Raw genomic sequence first — 22628 nt, forward strand, 5'->3', positions numbered from 1 at the left:
CACACTGTCCATAGCGCCTCCTCAGTGCTCCCACTAAAGCGCCATAATCATGTCTGTCCTCGGGGCTAATCAATATCAAACAGGACAGAGCTTCATCCGTGAGGCATAAAGCCAACTGCAGTGCCCTTTCTTCATCCGACCACCCCCTAAAATGAGCTAACAGTTCAAACTGAGCATGAAAAGCTTCCCAATCCGCCTTACCGGAATACTTCGGGGTCTTAACAGATACGGACCCAGCCGGGAACTGGGCGCCGCCATGTTTGTTTACATCCTGAGCCCCAGATTCCTCGTCCCGCCGCGTCGACGTCACCACTTCGGCCCGCCCACCAGAATCCGCGCGAAACACAGTCGAAGAGGCTCTCATGCCCGCTTCAGTCGCCATCACTCTAGCGTCCTCCCTCAAGCGGCCTCTGCGCTCCGACGCCATGGCGATCTCCTCAGCCAGACCCACCGACGTCCATTCACACGTACCTCATTGGCCATAATCGTCCCCTACCTCCACCTTCACTTTCGGATTCCCTCGAAGCATTTTCAACCCCCGTTCTCACCTACGGTAGCTAGCCACAGAAGTCAGCTAGCTAGCTGGCTAACTTTTATCAACGTTTTTACTTCTGACACCAATGTAATGACCTGACTAGATCATAAAAGAACGACTGTCCAGACAGAGGATTGAGTTTACGAATGGACGGTTTATTAAACCAACTTTACACAGGCTACTGTTTGGCCGTAGCCCACGCCAAATAAATGAAAGATAACCCACAAGCCAATCGTGACCTTCTCTTGTGAAACCCAGACGTAAGAGAGAGAACAAAGGCAAAACCCGGTCTTAACTTCCAATGCTCCACCCCCCTGCCCAACCCCCCTCCACGCCACTCCGCCAACCGCCAGGATGCCCGGCATCAGAACATTCCAGGCATTCCCGTGATTGGCAGATAGCAGGTTGATTGACATGTCGGACCCCGCGAACACAACCACCTACTAGCCTAACACATAACACACAGCTGTCTGTGCGGGTCGCTACAATACTGTTCCTCAAGTATAACAATTGGGTACTTTTTCTACGCTTGCTATTTTCCGCGGGCGCTACGTCCAGTGGAGTTTGCCAGTAAAGACATGATTTGCATCCCTGTAGTATGATCTAAAATAAGAACGCACGACAACGAGGTTCTAGCTCCAGCCTGGTTTATTAACCTAACTCTCACATGTCATACATAGGTACGGATACCCCCAAGGGACATCCTACTACAGCCCCCACTCATTGGACCGCTATAAACCCTAGGCAAACCATTTAGCCATGAGTTAATTTGAAAGAAAATGGCAAAGAATTTCTCTAATCTCAAATTCAGCCTGCCACCTTCCAGCTAACCACAGCCAGGCAGAGTCTGCCACCTTCCAGCTAACCACAGCCAGGCAGTCTGCCACCTTCCAGCTAACCACAGCCAGGCAGAGTCTGCCACCTTCCAGCTAACCACAGCCAGGCAGAGTCTGCCACCTTCCAGCTAACCACAGCCAGGCAGAGTCTGCCACCTTCCAGCTAACCACAGCCAGGCAGAGTCTGCCACCTTCCAGCTAACCACAGCCAGGCAGAGTCTGCCACCTTCCAGCTAACCACAGCCAGGCAGTCTGCCACCTTCCAGCTAACCACAGCCAGGCAGAGTCTGCCACCTTCCAGCTAACCACAGCCAGGCAGTCTGCCACCTTCCAGCTAACCACAGCCAGGCAGTCTGCCACCTTCCAGCTAACCACAGCCAGGCAGTCTGCCACCTTCCAGCTAACCACAGCCAGGCAGAGTCTGCCACCTTCCAGCTAACCACAGCCAGGCAGAGTCTGCCACCTTCCAGCTAACCACAGCCAGGCAGAGTCTGCCACCTTCCAGCTAACCACAGCCAGGCAGAGTCTGCCACCTTCCAGCTAACCACAGCCAGGCAGAGTCTGCCACCTTCCAGCTAACCACAGCCAGGCAGAGTCTGCCACCTTCCAGCTAACCACAGCCAGGCAGTCTGCCACCTTCCAGCTAACCACAGCCAGGCAGTCTGCCACCTTCCAGCTAACCACAGCCAGGCAGTCTGCCACCTTCCAGCTAACCACAGCCAGGCAGTCTGCCACCTTCCAGCTAACCACAGCCAGGCAGTCTGCCACCTTCCAGCTAACCACAGCCAGGCAGTCTGCCACCTTCCAGCTAACCACAGCCAGGCAGAGTCTGCCACCTTCCAGCTAACCACAGCCAGGCAGTCTGCCACCTTCCAGCTAACCACAGCCAGGCAGAGGCTTCAAGATGTTTTTGTTGTTTCTATAAATACCTTACATTTGTTGGGATTTTAATTTATTTAATTTATTTGCTCTTTTAAAAACAATACAACCACACATGTTGATATAATCCATTTGCCGATGACACAAAAAGTGATAGATGTTGGCCTAATAATTTACAGTTTAAGTAGATTAATGATATATTGATTATGCCCCAAAATAGCCTACATTTTACCATTGCAACGGAGAGCGATTTAATATAAACTACTGTATATTTGGGGCAATACAAACGGTTCCTTTCTAGCAATAAAATACGCTCGCTTAACCGCTTCGCCATTTTGAAGAAGTTGATCACAACGGCCAGTAGGTGGCGGCACCTCTTAAACCCCACAGAAGAAGCGGGAAAGCCTGAACAGGAAGTTTCTCTTAGCTACATCCTCCCTGGTCGTCACTAGTTACCACAGCCAAATCTCGCCTATTTCTACTTTTTTTTTTTTCTTAAAATGTGATTTTAAACGTAACCCTAAGCGTAAACACATTCATAACCTTAAATTAAGACTCAAAAGCTAATTGTGTTTTTTTCCTATATTTTTTTTACAACGTAACCAATTTTGACTTTGTGGCTGTGGTAACTAACGTTAGTTGAAACCATCCTCCATGGGAGTTTCCAAACCTCTTATAAGGGAGAAACACGCAGGGAAGAAAATAGTTGAATGAATGAGTAGAGAGGAGATGGTAGCGGATGTCCCACAGTCTGCAGGAGAATGCCATGCAGGAGAATGATCATGGCATACTAATAGTGGTGGACTTTGTTGTGTTTATAGCGCAAGTGATACTAATAAAAATATATATTTTTAAATCTACGAAGCTAGACATCATTGTGAAGGCAGCAAATAGATTTCTGGATCTCCAGGACTTCACAGCTGAAATATTACAGGGAGAACTGAATGAGGAGGTCCCCTCTCCCAGGTCCCTGAACCTGTGTAGGGATCTGAAGAGTACAGTTATTGTTTGAAATTCAGGGTAGTGGAGTGAATTTGGTTCGTGTTTATTATTATTTTGGTAATTAGTAGGAATTTTTAGTATTAGTATTTGTTACTACCCCGTAGGTGGCGGCAATTTTTTTATTGAGTACATTTGGTGAAGAAGAATGTTCTGAGTGGACAACAGTAGTATCGAAAACTGGAACTAAAATGAAATCGTCTGAAATTGGAGTGGATGATACGTGTATGAATGATAATGAATCGCTTCTTGTTGGGGTGCGTTTGTTGAGTAAAGATGCATATGTGGGAAACCTCCCTGAGGTGTGAAGTATGCACTTGGAAAAGGAGTCTGTCAGAGTGACCAGGGGGGGTCATATTTTTGATTCATTGTATTTCTGAAGAACAGATTGCAGTGAACTTCAAAAGAATCCGGACAACAGAAGTTTTGTGTTTTGAACTGTGGAGTAGAGACACCCGTCAAAGGAGTCGTTTCAGGGGCGACGGCGGATGTCCAGGTTGTAACCCTGACGACGGATGTCCAGGTTGTAACCCTGACGACGGATGTCCAGGTTGTAACCCTGACGACGGATGTCCAGGCTGTAACCCTGACGACGGATGTCCAGGTTGTAACCCTGACGACGGATGTCCAGGCTGTAACCCTGACGACGGATGTCCAGGTTGAATACCCTGAAGAGAATTCCTGGTGTGGTTGGTGCCCCGGCGTCTGACCCGCTGGGTGACTGGAGGAACAGAAGCGTCTGTCGGTCCTGTTGTTTTTTGATAAAGAGCAAATAAATGTGAAGCTTGGTTATGTACGACACGCTGTACTCCCGGGTGGCGCAGTGGTCTAGGGCACTGCATCGCAGTGCTAGCTGCGCCACCAGAGTCTCTGGGTTCGAGCCCAGGCTCTGTCGCAGCCGGCCGCAACCGGGAGGTCCGTGGGGCGACGCACAATTGGCATAGCGTCGTCCGGGTTAGGGAGGGATTGGCCGGTAGGGATATCCTTGTCTCAGTATGTAAAAAAAATTATAAAAATGTATGCACTCTACTGTAAGTCGCTCTGGATAAGAGCGTCTGCTAAATGACTAAAATGTCAAATGTAAAAAATGTAAGAGTTTATGTCCCTAAACCACTGAAGTGTAAGAACTGTTAAGGATTTGGTCATGTTTCACAGACAGACGGACGGAGTATACTGAAGAACTATGGGTACAAGGACGACGGTGTTGCAACTGAGGTGGGGGATCATGATGAGTTCCTGCAGTGTCCTGTAAGGGTGAAGGAGATTGAGGTGGGGGATCATGATCTGAGTTCCTGCAGTGTCCTGTAAGGGTGAAGGAGATTGAGGTGGGGGATCATGATCTGAGTTCCTGCAGTGTCCTGTAAGGGTGAAGGAGATTGAGGTGGGGGATCATGATCTGAGTTCCTGCAGTGTCCTGTAAGGGTGAAGGAGATTGAGGTGGGGGATCATGATCTGAGTTCCTGCAGTGTCCTGTAAGGGTGAAGGAGATTGAGGTGGGGGATCATGATCTGAGTTCCTGCAGTGTCCTGTAAGGGTGAAGGAGATTGAGGTGGGGGATCATGATCTGAGTTCCTGCAGTATCCTGTAAGGGTGAAGGAGATTGAGGTGGGGGATCATGATCTGAGTTCCTGCAGTGTCCTGTAAGGGTGAAGGAGATTGAGGTGGGGGATCATGATCTGAGTTCCTGCGGTGTCCTGTAAGGGTGAAGGAGACTTGAGGTGGGGGATCATGATCTGAGTTCCTGCGGTGTCCTGTAAGGGTGAAGGAGATTGAGGTGGGGGATCATGATCTGAGTTCCTGCGGTGTCCTGTAAGGGTGAAGGAGATTGAGGTGGGGGATCATGATCTGAGTTCCTGCAGTGTCCTGTAAGGGTGAAGGAGACTTGAGGTGGGGGATCATGATCTGAGTTCCTGCGGTGTCCTGTAAGGGTGAAGGAGATTGAGGTGGGGGATCATGATCTGAGTTCCTGCAGTGTCCTGTAAGGGTGAAGGAGATTGAGGTGGCAGAAGTTAGAACGACCACCCGATTTCTCAATGCGAACTGGGAAGTCCTTGTGACACGGTGAAATTCTACAGTACATTACAATTTTCAATAAATATCCATTGATCGTTTAATATTTCACTGTTCTGTTTCAATCAAATAAAATGGAGATTTAACAAACATTGGCCAGCATCAATACAGGCCGTTTCAAAACATGTTACCAAGTGTTCAAAAAACCTCAACAATTAAAAGATATTAATATGGGGGAAAACAATGTTTCTGTAAATACATAATGAAACAAAAAACACAGGTTTCCATGTGTGGCCAGTTCATTTAATTGGTGAACACCAGAATGTTAATCCAAAATCTGGAGAAAATAGAAGCAACAAACACACAAAAAGACAGAGTTCGAAAGAAAGAGACGCCCAGAGAGGCAGAGTGATATGATGTTTGACCATATCAGAAGAAGTAGAGAGGCACTGAGTGTGATCAGGAGGACACTTTACTATTCTGGCTCGATTACTTTATCTCAGACTTTTAAAACACAAGTCTCCTTATTGACACTGATTCATGATTTATGCTGAAGTCAAGAGTTGTGTGTAAATGTCCCCCTTTACAGGATACGGATTCAGTTGGAACAAAGGTGACAGTTTAATACATTTTCCAGAACAAAAATCTTCTTCTATTGTCAGGCACCACACACTACTGACAACGCTACCTGGGGTTGTGCAATATACTGTTTCTACAAAATACACTATTGTCCCAAATGCCTCCCTATTCCCTTTATAGTGCACTAGATTTGATCAGGGCCCATGGGGTAGTAGTGCACTATATAGGGAATAGGGTTCCGTTTTGGTCGCCCTATTCAGGATACAGTACAGACTGGCTCCAGAGTCTGTCCTCTAGTGGGCCTGTGGATGTTTAGTCTGTCCTCTAGTGGACCTGTGGATGTTTAGTCTGTCCTCTAGTGGACCTCTAGTGGGCCTGTGGATGTTTAGTCTGTCCTCTAGTGGGCCTGTGGATGTTTAGTCTGTCCTCTAGTGGGCCTGTGGATGTTTAGTCTGTCCTCTAGTGGGCCTGTGGATGTTTAGTCTGTCCTCTAGTGGACCTGTGGATGTTTAGTCTGTCCTCTAGTGGACCTGTGGATGTTTAGTCTGTCCTCTAGTGGACCTCTAGTGGGCCTGTGGATGTTTAGTCTGTCCTCTAGTGGGCCTGTGGATGTTTAGTCTGTCCTCTAGTGGGCCTGTGGATGTTTAGTCTGTCCTCTAGTGGGCCTGTGGATGTTTAGTCTGTCCTCTAGTGGACCTGTGGATGTTTAGTCTGTCCTCTAGTGGGCCTGTGGATGTTTAGTCTGTCCTCTAGTGGGCCTGTGGATGTTTAGTCTGTCCTCTAGTGGACCTGTGGATGTTTAGTCTGTCCTCTAGTGGGCCTGTGGATGTTTAGTCTGTCCTCTAGTGGGCCTGTGGATGTTTAGTCTGTCCTCTAGTGGGCCTGTGGATGTTTAGTCTGTCCTCTAGTGGACCTGTGGATGTTTAGTCTGTCCTCTAGTGGGCCTCTAGTGGACCCGTGGATGTTTAGTCTGTCCTCTAGTGGACCTGTGGATGTTTAGTCTGTCCTCTAGTGGACCTGTGGATGTTTAGTCTGTCCTCTAGTGGGCCTCTAGTGGACCCGTGGATGTTTAGTCTGTCCTCTAGTGGGCCTGTGGATGTTTAGTCTGTCCTCTAGTGGACCTGTGGATGTTTAGTCTGTCCTCTAGTGGACCTGTGGATGTTTAGTCTGTCCTCTAGTGGACCTCTAGTGGGCCTGTGGATGTTTAGTCTGTCCTCTAGTGGGCCTGTGGATGTTTAGTCTGTCCTCTAGTGGGCCTGTGGATGTTTAGTCTGTCCTCTAGTGGACCTGTGGATGTTTAGTCTGTCCTCTAGTGGGCCTCTAGTGGACCCGTGGATGTTTAGTCTGTCCTCTAGTGGACCTGTGGATGTTTAGTCTGTCCTCTAGTGGGCCTCTAGTGGACCCGTGGATGTTTAGTCTGTCCTCTAGTGGACCTGTGGATGTTTAGTCTGTCCTCTAGTGGGCCTCTAGTGGACCCGTGGATGTTTACATCCGGAACACTCCGAAGCGTGTCCTCTGTGTCGGGGCATTGAGTGTAGCACTGAGACTCATTCCCAGAACCAGACGTGTGTCAGCCGGGTCGATGATACCGTCATCCCACAGCCTACACAGATGGGCAGAAAGACGGAACCACATGGAAGATAAAACACAAGGTACAACTCACAATAGATCATATTTTATTTATTTAAAATGTTCTTTTGTATTTTATATTTTTTAAACTGCATTGTCGGTTAGAGCCTGTAAGTCAGTATTACACTGTGATGTCTACGACTGTTGTATTTGGCACATGTGACTAATACAATTTGATTTGAGATACTCTTCATAATTCATTATAAGCACATTAATAATGCATCACAGACCGCCTTATGAACTATGCATCATAGACCGCCTTATGAACTATGCATCATAGACCGCCTTATGAACTATGCATCATAGACCGCCTTATGAACTATGCATCATAGACCGCCTTATGAACTATGCATCACAGACCGCCTTATGAACTATGCATCATAGACCGCCTTACGAACTATGCATCATAGACCGCCTTATGAACTATGCATCACAGACCGCCTTATGAACTATGCATCATAGACCGCCTTATGAACTATGCATCACAGACCGCCTTATGAACTATGCATCATAGACCGCCTTATGAACTATGCATCACAGACCGCCTTATGAACTATGCATCATAGACCGCCTTATGAACTATGCATCACAGACCGCCTTATGAACTATGCATCACAGACCGCCTTATGAACTATGCATCATAGACCGCCTTATGAACTATGCATCACAGGCCGCCTTATGAACTATGCATCATAGACTGGGTGATGCCGATATCTCACCTAGCGCTGGAGAAGTAGGGGCTTCCTTCCTCTTCAAACCGTTTGACGATGGGTTCCTTCATGGCGGCCTCCTGCTCTGCTGTGAACTGAACACGGAACATTGGTTATATTAGTTAGTCCTGTAACAGCCTAGATCAGCCCTTTCCAACCCTCTCCTCTGGGACCCCCAGCCGATCCAACCCTCTCCTCCGGGACCCCCAGCCGATCCAACCCTCTCCTCCGGGACCCCCAGCCGATCCAACCCTCTCCTCCGGGACCCCCAGCCGATCCAACCCTCTCCTCTGGGACCCCCAGCCGATCCAACCCTCTCCTCCGGGACCCCCAGCCGATCCAACCCTCTCCTCTGGGACCCCCAGCCGATCCAACCGTCTCCTCTGGGACCCCCAACCGATCCAACCTCTCCTCCGGGACCCCCAGCCGATCCAACCCTCTCCTCCGGGACCCCCAGCCGATCCAACCCTCTCCTCCGGGACCCCCAGCCGATCCAAACCTCTCCTCTGGGACCCCCAGCCGATCTAACCTCTCCTCTGGGACCCCCAGCCGATCCAACCCTCTCCTCTGGGACACCCAGCCGATCCAACCCTCTCCTCTGGGACACCCAGCCGATCCAACCCTCTCCTCTGGGACCCCCAGCCGATCCAACCCTCTCCTCTGGGACCCCCAGCCGATCTAACCTCTCCTCTGGGACCCCCAGCCGATCCAACCCTCTCCTCTGGGACCCCCAGCCGATCCAACCCTCTCCTCTGGGACCCCCAGCCGATCCAACCGTCTCCTCTGGGACCCCCAGCCGATCCAACCGTCTCCTCTGGGACCCCCAGCCGATCCAACCTCTCCTCTGGGACCCCCAGCCAATCCAACCGTCTCCTCTGGGACCCCCAACCGATCCAACCTCTCCTCCGGGACCCCCAGCCGATCCAACCCTCTCCTCTGGGACCCCAAGCCGATCCAACCCTCTCCTCTGGGACCCCCAGCCGATCCAACCCTCTCCTCTGGGACCCCCAGCCGATCCAACCCTCTCCTCTGGGACCCCCAGCCGATCCAACCCTCTCCTCTGGGACCCCCAGCCGATCCAACCCTCTCCTCTGGGACCCCCAGCCGATCCAACCCTCTCCTCTGGGACCCCCAGCCGATCCAACCCTCTCCTCCGGGACCCCCAGCCGATCCAACCCTCTCCTCCGGGACCCCCAGCCGATCCAACCCTCTTCTCCGGGACCCCCAGCCAATCCAACCCTCTCCTCTCTATTCCGCTGGTCTGTAGTCTAGATGTTAACCCACTGAGATATGGTGTAATACTGACCTCCTGTCCTCTCTAGTCCGCTGGTCTGTAGTCTAGATGTTAACCCACTGAGATATGGAGTAATACTGACCTCCTGACCTCTCTAGTCCGCTGGTCTGTAGTCTAGATGTTAACCCACTGAGATATGGTGTAATACTGACCTCCTGTCCTCTCTAGTCCGCTGGTCTGTAGTCTAGATGTTAACCCACTGAGATATGGAGTAATACTGACCTCCTGACCTCTCTAGTCCGCTGGTCTGTAGTCTAGATGTTAACCCACTGAGATATGGTGTAATACTGACCTCTCTAGTCCGCTGGTCTGTAGTCTAGATGTTAACCCACTGAGATATGGAGTAATACTGACCTCCTGACCTCTCTAGTCCGCTGGTCTGTAGTCTAGATGTTAACCCACTGAGATATGGTGTAATACTGACCTCTCTAGTCCGCTGGTCTGTAGTCTAGATGTTAACCCACTGAGATATGGTGTAATACTGACCTCCTGACCTCTCTAGTCCGCTGGTCTGTAGTCTAGATGTTAACCCACTGAGATATGGTGTAATACTGACCTCCTGACCTCTCTAGTCCGCTGGTCTGTAGTCTAGATGTTAACCCACTGAGATATGGTGTAATACTGACCTCTCTAGTCCGCTGGTCTGTAGTCTAGATGTTAACCCACTGAGATATGGTGTAATACTGACCTCCTGTCCTCTCTAGTCCGCTGGTCTGTAGTCTAGATGTTAACCCACTGAGATATGGAGTAATACTGACCTCCTGACCTCTCTAGTCCGCTGGTCTGTAGTCTAGATGTTAACCCACTGAGATATGGAGTAATACTGACCTCCTGACCTCTCTAGTCCGCTGGTCTGTAGTCTAGATGTTAACCCACTGAGATATGGAGTAATACTGACCTCCTGACCTCTCTAGTCCGCTGGTCTGTAGTCTAGATGTTAACCCACTGAGATATGGTGTAATACTGACCTCTCTAGTCCGCTAGTCTGTAGTCTAGATGTTAACCCACTGAGATATGGAGTAATACTGACCTCCTGACCTCTCTAGTCCGCTGGTCTGTAGTCTAGATGTTAACCCACTGAGATATGGGGTAATACTGACCTCTCTAGTCCGCTGGTCTGTAGTCTAGATGTTAACCCACTGAGATATGGTGTAATACTGACCTCCTGTCCTCTCTAGTCCGCTGGTCTGTAGTCTAGATGTTAACCCACTGAGATATGGTGTAATACTGACCTCCTGACCTCTCTAGTCCGCTGGTCTGTAGTCTAGATGTTAACCCACTGAGATATGGAGTAATACTGACCTCCTGACCTCTCTAGTCCGCTGGTCTGTAGTCTAGATGTTAACCCACTGAGATATGGAGTAATACTGACCTCCTGACCTCTCTAGTCCGCTGGTCTGTAGTCTAGATGTTAACCCACTGAGATATGGAGTAATACTGACCTCCTGACCTCTCTAGTCCGCTGGTCTGTAGTCTAGATGTTAACCCACTGAGATATGGAGTAATACTGACCTCCTGACCTCTCTAGTCCGCTGGTCTGTAGTCTAGATGTTAACCCGCTGAGATATGGTGTAATACTGACCTCTCTAGTCCGCTGGTCTGTAGTCTAGATGTTAACCCACTGAGATATGGTGTAATACTGACCTCTCTAGTCCGCTGGTCTGTAGTCTAGATGTTAACCCACTGAGATATGGTGTAATACTGACCTCCTGACCTCTCTAGTCCGCTGGTCTGTAGTCTAGATGTTAACCCACTGAGATATGGAGTAATACTGACCTCCTGACCTCTCTAGTCCGCTGGTCTGTAGTCTAGATGTTAACCCACTGAGATATGGAGTAATACTGACCTCCTGACCTCTCTAGTCCGCTGGTCTGTAGTCTAGATGTTAACCCACTGAGATATGGAGTAATACTGACCTCCTGACCTCTCTAGCCCGCTGGTCTGTAGTCTAGATGTTAACCCACTGAGATATGGTGTAATACTGACCTCTCTAGTCCGCTGGTCTGTAGTCTAGATGTTAACCCACTGAGATATGGAGTAATACTGACCTCCTGACCTCTCTAGTCCGCTGGTCTGTAGTCTAGATGTTAACCCACTGAGATATGGTGTAATACTGACCTCTCTAGTCCGCTGGTCTGTAGTCTAGATGTTAACCCACTGAGATATGGAGTAATACTGACCTCCTGACCTCTCTAGTCCGCTGGTCTGTAGTCTAGATGTTAACCCACTGAGATATGGTGTAATACTGACCTCTCTAGTCCGCTGGTCTGTAGTCTAGATGTTAACCCACTGAGATATGGTGTAATACTGACCTCCTGACCTCTCTAGTCCGCTGGTCTGTAGTCTAGATGTTAACCCACTGAGATATGGTGTAATACTGACCTCTCTAGTCCGCTGGTCTGTAGTCTAGATGTTAACCCACTGAGATATGGTGTAATACTGACCTCCTGTCCTCTCTAGTCCGCTGGTCTGTAGTCTAGATGTTAACCCACTGAGATATGGAGTAATACTGACCTCCTGACCTCTCTAGTCCGCTGGTCTGTAGTCTAGATGTTAACCCACTGAGATATGGAGTAATACTGACCTCCTGACCTCTCTAGTCCGCTGGTCTGTAGTCTAGATGTTAACCCACTGAGATATGGAGTAATACTGACCTCCTGACCTCTCTAGTCCGCTGGTCTGTAGTCTAGATGTTAACCCACTGAGATATGGTGTAATACTGACCTCTCTAGTCCGCTAGTCTGTAGTCTAGATGTTAACCCACTGAGATATGGAGTAATACTGACCTCCTGACCTCTCTAGTCCGCTGGTCTGTAGTCTAGATGTTAACCCACTGAGATATGGGGTAATACTGACCTCTCTAGTCCGCTGGTCTGTAGTCTAGATGTTAACCCACTGAGATATGGTGTAATACTGACCTCCTGTCCTCTCTAGTCCGCTGGTCTGTAGTCTAGATGTTAACCCACTGAGATATGGAGTAATACTGACCTCCTGACCTCTCTAGTCCGCTGGTCTGTAGTCTAGATGTTAACCCACTGAGATATGGAGTAATACTGACCTCCTGACCTCTCTAGTCCGCTGGTCTGTAGTCTAGATGTTAACCCACTGAGATATGGAGTAATACTGACCTCCTGACCTCTCTAGTCCGCTGGTCTGTAGTCTAGATGTTAACCCACTGAGATATGGTGTAATACTGACCTCTCTAGTCCGCTGGTCTGTAGTCTAGATGTTAACCCACTGAGATATGGAGTAATACTGACCTCCTGACCTCTCTAGTCCGCTGGTCTGTAGTCTAGATGTTAACCCACTGAGATATGGTGTAATACTGACCTCTCTAGTCCGCTGGTCTGTAGTCTAGATGTTAACCCACTGAGATATGGTGTAATACTGACCTCCTGTCCTCTCTAGTCCGCTGGTCTGTAGTCTAGATGTTAACCCACTGAGATATGGTGTAATACTGACCTCCTGACCTCTCTAGTCCGCTGGTCTGTAGTCTAGATGTTAACCCACTGAGATATGGAGTAATACTGACCTCCTGACCTCTCTAGTCCGCTGGTCTGTAGTCTAGATGTTAACCCACTGAGATATGGAGTAATACTGACCTCCTGACCTCTCTAGTCCGCTGGTCTGTAGTCTAGATGTTAACCCACTGAGATATGGAGTAATACTGACCTCCTGACCTCTCTAGTCCGCTGGTCTGTAGTCTAGATGTTAACCCACTGAGATATGGAGTAATACTGACCTCCTGACCTCTCTAGTCCGCTGGTCTGTAGTCTAGATGTTAACCCACTGAGATATGGTGTAATACTGACCTCTCTAGTCCGCTGGTCTGTAGTCTAGATGTTAACCCACTGAGATATGGTGTAATACTGACCTCTCTAGTCCGCTGGTCTGTAGTCTAGATGTTAACCCACTGAGATATGGTGTAATACTGACCTCCTGACCTCTCTAGTCCGCTGGTCTGTAGTCTAGATGTTAACCCACTGAGATATGGAGTAATACTGACCTCCTGACCTCTCTAGTCCGCTGGTCTGTAGTCTAGATGTTAACCCACTGAGATATGGAGTAATACTGACCTCCTGACCTCTCTAGTCCGCTGGTCTGTAGTCTAGATGTTAACCCACTGAGATATGGAGTAATACTGACCTCCTGACCTCTCTAGTCCGCTGGTCTGTAGTCTAGATGTTAACCCACTGAGATATGGTGTAATACTGACCTCCTGCCTCTCTAGTCCGCTGGTCTGTAGTCTAGATGTTAACCCACTGAGATATGGAGTAATACTGACCTCCTGACCTCTCTAGTCCGCTGGTCTGTAGTCTAGATGTTAACCCACTGAGATATGGTGTAATACTGACCTCTCTAGTCCGCTGGTCTGTAGTCTAGATGTTAACCCACTGAGATATGGTGTAATACTGACCTCCTGACCTCTCTAGTCCGCTGGTCTGTAGTCTAGATGTTAACCCACTGAGATATGGTGTAATACTGACTCCTCCTCTAGTCCGCTGGTCTGTAGTCTAGATGTTAACCCACTGAGATATGGTGTAATACTGACCTCCTGACCTCTCTAGTCCGCTGGTCTGTAGTCTAGATGTTAACCCACTGAGATATGGAGTAATACTGACCTCCTGACCTCTCTAGTCCGCTGGTCTGTAGTCTAGATGTTAACCCACTGAGATATGGTGTAATACTGACCTCTCTAGTCCGCTGGTCTGTAGTCTAGATGTTAACCCACTGAGATATGGTGTAATACTGACCTCCTGACCTCTCTAGTCCGCTGGTCTGTAGTCTAGATGTTAACCCACTGAGATATGGTGTAATACTGACCTCCTGACCTCTCTAGTCCGCTGGTCTGTAGTCTAGATGTTAACCCACTGAGATATGGAGTAATACTGACCTCCTGACCTCTCTAGTCCGCTGGTCTGTAGTCTAGATGTTAACCCACTGAGATATGGAGTAATACTGACCTCCTGACCTCTCTAGTCCGCTGGTCTGTAGTCTAGATGTTAACCCACTGAGATATGGTGTAATACTGACCTCTCTAGTCCGCTGGTCTGTAGTCTAGATGTTAACCCACTGAGATATGGTGTAATACTGACCTCCTGACCTCTCTAGTCCGCTGGTCTGTAGTCTAGATGTTAACCCACTGAGATATGGTGTAATACTGACCTCTCTAGTCCGCTGGTCTGTAGTCTAGATGTTAACCCACTGAGATATGGTGTAATACTGACCTCCTGACCTCTCTAGTCCGCTGGTCTGTAGTCTAGATGTTAACCCACTGAGATATGGTGTAATACTGACCTCCTGACCTCTCTAGTCCGCTGGTCTGTAGTCTAGATGTTAACCCACTGAGATATGGTGTAATACTGACCTCCTGCCTCTCTAGTCCGCTGGTCTGTAGTCTAGATGTTAACCCACTGAGATATGGAGTAATACTGACCTCCTGACCTCTCTAGTCCGCTGGTCTGTAGTCTAGATGTTAACCCACTGAGATATGGTGTAATACTGACCTCTCTAGTCCGCTGGTCTGTAGTCTAGATGTTAACCCACTGAGATATGGTGTAATACTGACCTCCTGACCTCTCTAGTCCGCTGGTCTGTAGTCTAGATGTTAACCCACTGAGATATGGTGTAATACTGACCTCTCTAGTCCGCTGGTCTGTAGTCTAGATGTTAACCCACTGAGATATGGTGTAATACTGACCTCCTGCCTCTCTAGTCCGCTGGTCTGTAGTCTAGATGTTAACCCACTGAGATATGGTGTAATACTGACCTCCTGACCTCTCTAGTCCGCTGGTCTGTAGTCTAGATGTTAACCCACTGAGATATGGAGTAATACTGACCTCCTGACCTCTCTAGTCCGCTGGTCTGTAGTCTAGATGTTAACCCACTGAGATATGGTGTAATACTGACCTCTCTAGTCCGCTGGTCTGTAGTCTAGATGTTAACCCACTGAGATATGGAGTAATACTGACCTCCTGACCTCTCTAGTCCGCTGGTCTGTAGTCTAGATGTTAACCCACTGAGATATGGAGTAATACTGACCTCCTGACCTCTCTAGTCCGCTGGTCTGTAGTCTAGATGTTAACCCACTGAGATATGGTGTAATACTGACCTCCTGACCTCTCTAGTCCGCTGGTCTGTAGTCTAGATGTTAACCCACTGAGATATGGTGTAATACTGACCCTCCTCTAGTCCGCTGGTCTGTAGTCTAGATGTTAACCCACTGAGATATGGTGTAATACTGACCTCTCTAGTCCGCTGGTCTGTAGTCTAGATGTTAACCCACTGAGATATGGAGTAATACTGACCTCCTGACCTCTCTAGTCCGCTGGTCTGTAGTCTAGATGTTAACCCACTGAGATATGGAGTAATACTGACCTCCTGACCTCTCTAGTCCGCTGGTCTGTAGTCTAGATGTTAACCCACTGAGATATGGAGTAATACTGACCTCCTGACCTCTCTAGTCCGCTGGTCTGTAGTCTAGATGTTAACCCACTGAGATATGGTGTAATACTGACCTCTCTAGTCCGCTGGTCTGTAGTCTAGATGTTAACCCACTGAGATATGGTGTAATACTGACCCCCCTCTCTAGTCCGCTGGTCTGTAGTCTAGATGTTAACCCACTGAGATATGGTGTAATACTGACCTCCTGACCTCTCTAGTCCGCTGGTCTGTAGTCTAGATGTTAACCCACTGAGATATGGAGTAATACTGACCTCCTGACCTCTCTAGTCCGCTGGTCTGTAGTCTAGATGTTAACCCACTGAGATATGGTGTAATACTGACCTCCTGACCTCTCTAGTCCGCTGGTCTGTAGTCTAGATGTTAACCCACTGAGATATGGTGTAATACTGACCTCCTGACCTCTCTAGTCCGCTGGTCTGTAGTCTAGATGTTAACCCACTGAGATATGGTGTAATACTGACCTCCTGACCTCTCTAGTCCGCTGGTCTGTAGTCTAGATGTTAACCCACTGAGATATGGAGTAATACTGACCTCCTGACCTCTCTAGTCCGCTGGTCTGTAGTCTAGATGTTAACCCACTGAGATATGGAGTAATACTGACCTCCTGACCTCTCTAGTCCGCTGGTCTGTAGTCTAGATGTTAACCCACTGAGATATGGTGTAATACTGACCTCCTGACCTCTCTAGTCCGCTGGTCTGTAGTCTAGATGTTAACCCACTGAGATATGGTGTAATACTGACCTCCTGACCTCTCTAGTCCGCTGGTCTGTAGTCTAGATGTTAACCCACTGAGATATGGTGTAATACTGACCTCCTGCCTCTCTAGTCCGCTGGTCTGTAGTCTAGATGTTAACCCACTGAGATATGGTGTAATACTGACCTCCTGACCTCTCTAGTCCGCTGGTCTGTAGTCTAGATGTTAACCCACTGAGATATGGTGTAATACTGACCTCCTGACCTCTCTAGTCCGCTGGTCTGTAGTCTAGATGTTAACCCACTGAGATATGGTGTAATACTGACCTCCTGACCTCTCTAGTCCGCTGGTCTGTAGTCTAGATGTTAACCCACTGAGATATGGTGTAATACTGACCTCCTGACCTCTCTAGTCCGCTGGTCTGTAGTCTAGATGTTAACCCACTGAGATATGGTGTAATACTGACCTCTCTAGTCCGCTGGTCTGTAGTCTAGATGTTAACCCACTGAGATATGGTGTAATACTGACCTCCTGACCTCTCTAGTCCGCTGGTCTGTAGTCTAGATGTTAACCCACTGAGATATGGTGTAATACTGACCTCTCTAGTCCGCTGGTCTGTAGTCTAGATGTTAACCCACTGAGATATGGTGTAATACTGACCTCCTGACCTCTCTAGTCCGCTGGTCTGTAGTCTAGATGTTAACCCACTGAGATATGGTGTAATACTGACCTCCTGACCTCTCTAGTCCGCTGGTCTGTAGTCTAGATGTTAACCCACTGAGATATGGTGTAACTACCCCTGACCTCTCTAGTCCGCTGGTCTGTAGTCTAGATGTTAACCCACTGAGATATGGTGTAATACTGACCTCCTGACCTCTCTAGTCCGCTGGTCTGTAGTCTAGATGTTAACCCACTGAGATATGGTGTAATACTGACCTCCTGCCTCTCTAGTCCGCTGGTCTGTAGTCTAGATGTTAACCCACTGAGATATGGTGTAATACTGACCTCCTGACCTCTCTAGTCCGCTGGTCTGTAGTCTAGATGTTAACCCACTGAGATATGGTGTAATACTGACCTCCTGACCTCTCTAGTCCGCTGGTCTGTAGTCTAGATGTTAACCCACTGAGATATGGTGTAATACTGACCTCCTGCCTCTCTAGTCCGCTGGTCTGTAGTCTAGATGTTAACCCACTGAGATATGGTGTAATACTGACCTCCTGACCTCTCTAGTCCGCTGGTCTGTAGTCTAGATGTTAACCCACTGAGATATGGTGTAATACTGACCTCCTGACCTCTCTAGTCCGCTGGTCTGTAGTCTAGATGTTAACCCACTGAGATATGGTGTAATACTGACCTCCTGCCTCTCTAGTCCGCTGGTCTGTAGTCTAGATGTTAACCCACTGAGATATGGTGTAATACTGACCTCCTGACCTCTCTAGTCCGCTGGTCTGTAGTCTAGATGTTAACCCACTGAGATATGGTGTAATACTGACCTCCTGACCTCTCTAGTCCGCTGGTCTGTAGTCTAGATGTTAACCCACTGAGATATGGTGTAATACTGACCTCCTGACCTCTCTAGTCCGCTGGTCTGTAGTCTAGATGTTAACCCACTGAGATATGGTGTAATACTGACCTCCTGACCTCTCTAGTCCGCTGGTCTGTAGTCTAGATGTTAACCCACTGAGATATGGTGTAATACTGACCTCCTGACCTCTCTAGTCCGCTGGTCTGTAGTCTAGATGTTAACCCACTGAGATATGGTGTAATACTGACCTCCTGACCTCTCTAGTCCGCTGGTCTGTAGTCTAGATGTTAACCCACTGAGATATGGTGTAATACTGACCTCCTGACCTCTCTAGTCCGCTGGTCTGTAGTCTAGATGTTAACCCACTGAGATATGGTGTAATACTGACCTCCTGCCTCTCTAGTCCGCTGGTCTGTAGTCTAGATGTTAACCCACTGAGATATGGTGTAATACTGACCTCCTGACCTCTCTAGTCCGCTGGTCTGTAGTCTAGATGTTAACCCACTGAGATATGGTGTAATACTGACCTCTCTAGTCCGCTGGTCTGTAGTCTAGATGTTAACCCACTGAGATATGGTGTAATACTGACCTCTCTAGTCCGCTGGTCTGTAGTCTAGATGTTAACCCACTGAGATATGGTGTAATACTGACCTCCTGACCTCTCTAGTCCGCTGGTCTGTAGTCTAGATGTTAACCCACTGAGATATGGAGTAATACTGACCTCCTGACCTCTCTAGTCCGCTGGTCTGTAGTCTAGATGTTAACCCACTGAGATATGGTGTAATACTGATCCTCCTCTAGTCCGCTGGTCTGTAGTCTAGATGTTAACCCACTGAGATATGGTGTAATACTGACCTCCTGACCTCTCTAGTCCGCTGGTCTGTAGTCTAGATGTTAACCCACTGAGATATGGTGTAATACTGACCTCCTGACCTCTCTAGTCCGCTGGTCTGTAGTCTAGATGTTAACCCACTGAGATATGGAGTAATACTGACCCCTCCTCTCTAGTCCGCTGGTCTGTAGTCTAGATGTTAACCCACTGAGATATGGTGTAATACTGTCCTCTCTAGTCCGCTGGTCTGTAGTCTAGATGTTAACCCACTGAGATATGGTGTAATACTGACCTCTCTAGTCCGCTGGTCTGTAGTCTAGATGTTAACCCACTGAGATATGGAGTAATACTGTCCTCTCTAGTCCGCTGGTCTGTAGTCTAGATGTTAACCCACTGAGATATGGTGTAATACTGACCTCCTGCCTCTCTAGTCCGCTGGTCTGTAGTCTAGATGTTAACCCACTGAGATATGGTGTAACTACCCCTGACCTCTCTAGTCCGCTGGTCTGTAGTCTAGATGTTAACCCACTGAGATATGGAGTAATACTGACCTCCTGCCTCTCTAGTCCGCTGGTCTGTAGTCTAGATGTTAACCCACTGAGATATGGTGTAATACTGACCTCTCTAGTCCGCTGGTCTGTAGTCTAGATGTTAACCCACTGAGATATGGTGTAATACTGACCTCCTGACCTCTCTAGTCCGCTGGTCTGTAGTCTAGATGTTAACCCACTGAGATATGGTGTAATACTGACCTCCTGACCTCTCTAGTCCGCTGGTCTGTAGTCTAGATGTTAACCCACTGAGATATGGTGTAATACTGACCTCTCTAGTCCGCTGGTCTGTAGTCTAGATGTTAACCCACTGAGATATGGTGTAATACTGACCTCTCTAGTCCGCTGGTCTGTAGTCTAGATGTTAACCCACTGAGATATGGTGTAATACTGACCTCCTGACCTCTCTAGTCCGCTGGTCTGTAGTCTAGATGTTAACCCACTGAGATATGGTGTAATACTGACCTCTCTAGTCCGCTGGTCTGTAGTCTAGATGTTAACCCACTGAGATATGGTGTAATACTGACCTCCTGCCTCTCTAGTCCGCTGGTCTGTAGTCTAGATGTTAACCCACTGAGATATGGTGTAATACTGACCTCCTGACCTCTCTAGTCCGCTGGTCTGTAGTCTAGATGTTAACCCACTGAGATATGGTGTAATACTGATCCTCTCTAGTCCGCTGGTCTGTAGTCTAGATGTTAACCCACTGAGATATGGTGTAATACTGACCTCCTGACCTCTCTAGTCCGCTGGTCTGTAGTCTAGATGTTAACCCACTGAGATATGGTGTAATACTGACCTCCTGACCTCTCTAGTCCGCTGGTCTGTAGTCTAGATGTTAACCCACTGAGATATGGTGTAATACTGACCTCTCTAGTCCGCTGGTCTGTAGTCTAGATGTTAACCCACTGAGATATGGTGTAATACTGACCTCCTGACCTCTCTAGTCCGCTGGTCTGTAGTCTAGATGTTAACCCACTGAGATATGGTGTAATACTGACCTCCTGACCTCTCTAGTCCGCTGGTCTGTAGTCTAGATGTTAACCCACTGAGATATGGTGTAATACTGACCTCCTGCCTCTCTAGTCCGCTGGTCTGTAGTCTAGATGTTAACCCACTGAGATATGGAGTAATACTGACCTCCTGACCTCTCTAGTCCGCTGGTCTGTAGTCTAGATGTTAACCCACTGAGATATGGTGTAATACTGACCTCTCTAGTCCGCTGGTCTGTAGTCTAGATGTTAACCCACTGAGATATGGTGTAATACTGACCTCTCTAGTCCGCTGGTCTGTAGTCTAGATGTTAACCCACTGAGATATGGTGTAATACTGACCTCCTGACCTCTCTAGTCCGCTGGTCTGTAGTCTAGATGTTAACCCACTGAGATATGGTGTAATACTGACCTCTCTAGTCCGCTGGTCTGTAGTCTAGATGTTAACCCACTGAGATATGGTGTAATACTGACCTCTCTAGTCCGCTGGTCTGTAGTCTAGATGTTAACCCACTGAGATATGGTGTAATACTGACCTCCTGACCTCTCTAGTCCGCTGGTCTGTAGTCTAGATGTTAACCCACTGAGATATGGTGTAATACTGACCTCTCTAGTCCGCTGGTCTGTAGTCTAGATGTTAACCCACTGAGATATGGTGTAATACTGATCCTCTCTAGTCCGCTGGTCTGTAGTCTAGATGTTAACCCACTGAGATATGGTGTAATACTGACCTCCTGACCTCTCTAGTCCGCTGGTCTGTAGTCTAGATGTTAACCCACTGAGATATGGTGTAATACTGACCTCTCTAGTCCGCTGGTCTGTAGTCTAGATGTTAACCCACTGAGATATGGTGTAATACTGACCTCTCTAGTCCGCTGGTCTGTAGTCTAGATGTTAACCCACTGAGATATGGTGTAATACTGACCTCCTGACCTCTCTAGTCCGCTGGTCTGTAGTCTAGATGTTAACCCACTGAGATATGGTGTAATACTGACCTCTCTAGTCCGCTGGTCTGTAGTCTAGATGTTAACCCACTGAGATATGGTGTAATACTGACCTCCTGTCCTCTCTAGTCCGCTGGTCTGTAGTCTAGATGTTAACCCACTGAGATATGGTGTAATACTGACCTCCTGTCCTCTCTAGTCCGCTGGTCTGTAGTCTAGATGTTAACCCACTGAGATATGGTGTAATACTGACCTCCTGACCTCTCTAGTCCGCTGGTCTGTAGTCTAGATGTTAACCCACTGAGATATGGTGTAATACTGACCTCTCTAGTCCGCTGGTCTGTAGTCTAGATGTTAACCCACTGAGATATGGTGTAATACTGACCTCCTGCCTCTCTAGTCCGCTGGTCTGTAGTCTAGATGTTAACCCACTGAGATATGGTGTAATACTGACCTCCTGACCTCTCTAGTCCGCTGGTCTGTAGTCTAGATGTTAACCCACTGAGATATGGTGTAATACTGACCTCCTGACCTCTCTAGTCCGCTGGTCTGTAGTCTAGATGTTAACCCACTGAGATATGGAGTAATACTGTCCTCTCTAGTCCGCTGGTCTGTAGTCTAGATGTTAACCCACTGAGATATGGTGTAATACTGACCTCCTGACCTCTCTAGTCCGCTGGTCTGTAGTCTAGATGTTAACCCACTGAGATATGGAGTAATACTGACCTCCTGACCTCTCTAGTCCGCTGGTCTGTAGTCTAGATGTTAACCCACTGAGATATGGTGTAATACTGACCTCCTGACCTCTCTAGTCCGCTGGTCTGTAGTCTAGATGTTAACCCACTGAGATATGGTGTAATACTGACCTCTCTAGTCCGCTGGTCTGTAGTCTAGATGTTAACCCACTGAGATATGGTGTAATACTGACCTCTCTAGTCCGCTGGTCTGTAGTCTAGATGTTAACCCACTGAGATATGGTGTAATACTGACCTCTCTAGTCCGCTGGTCTGTAGTCTAGATGTTAACCCACTGAGATATGGTGTAATACTGACCTCTCTAGTCCGCTGGTCTGTAGTCTAGATGTTAACCCACTGAGATATGGAGTAATACTGACCTCCTGTCCTCTCTAGTCCGCTGGTCTGTAGTCTAGATGT

At 48.1% G+C, this 22628-nt stretch overlaps 1 protein-coding gene across 3 annotated transcripts in view; it reads right to left on the reverse strand.

Annotated features, from left to right (window-relative positions):
• Positions 1–5540: 5540 nt before the first annotated feature.
• Positions 5541–22628, reverse strand: part of mccc2 (methylcrotonyl-CoA carboxylase subunit 2) — a 47013-nt gene continuing 29925 nt past the window's right edge. Inside the window, exons 16-18 of one of the 3 annotated variants that reach the window (XR_008759525.1) lie at positions 8187–8272; positions 7241–7441; positions 5541–7198 (exon numbers count right to left, since the gene is read on the reverse strand). Coding sequence is in view for 1 of the 3 variants with exons in the window: in XM_055923347.1 (XP_055779322.1) it covers positions 7324–7441; positions 8187–8272 (204 nt within the window). In the remaining 2 variants the exon portion in view is untranslated. Of the gene's footprint in view, positions 7442–8186; positions 8273–22628 lie in introns of all 3 variants that reach the window. The other 2 variants (XR_008759526.1, XM_055923347.1) reach the window with 2 other exon arrangements.

Source organism: Salvelinus fontinalis, chromosome 5 (genome assembly GCF_029448725.1).
Source record: "Salvelinus fontinalis isolate EN_2023a chromosome 5, ASM2944872v1, whole genome shotgun sequence".
NCBI classification, from domain to species: domain Eukaryota; kingdom Metazoa; phylum Chordata; class Actinopteri; order Salmoniformes; family Salmonidae; genus Salvelinus; species Salvelinus fontinalis.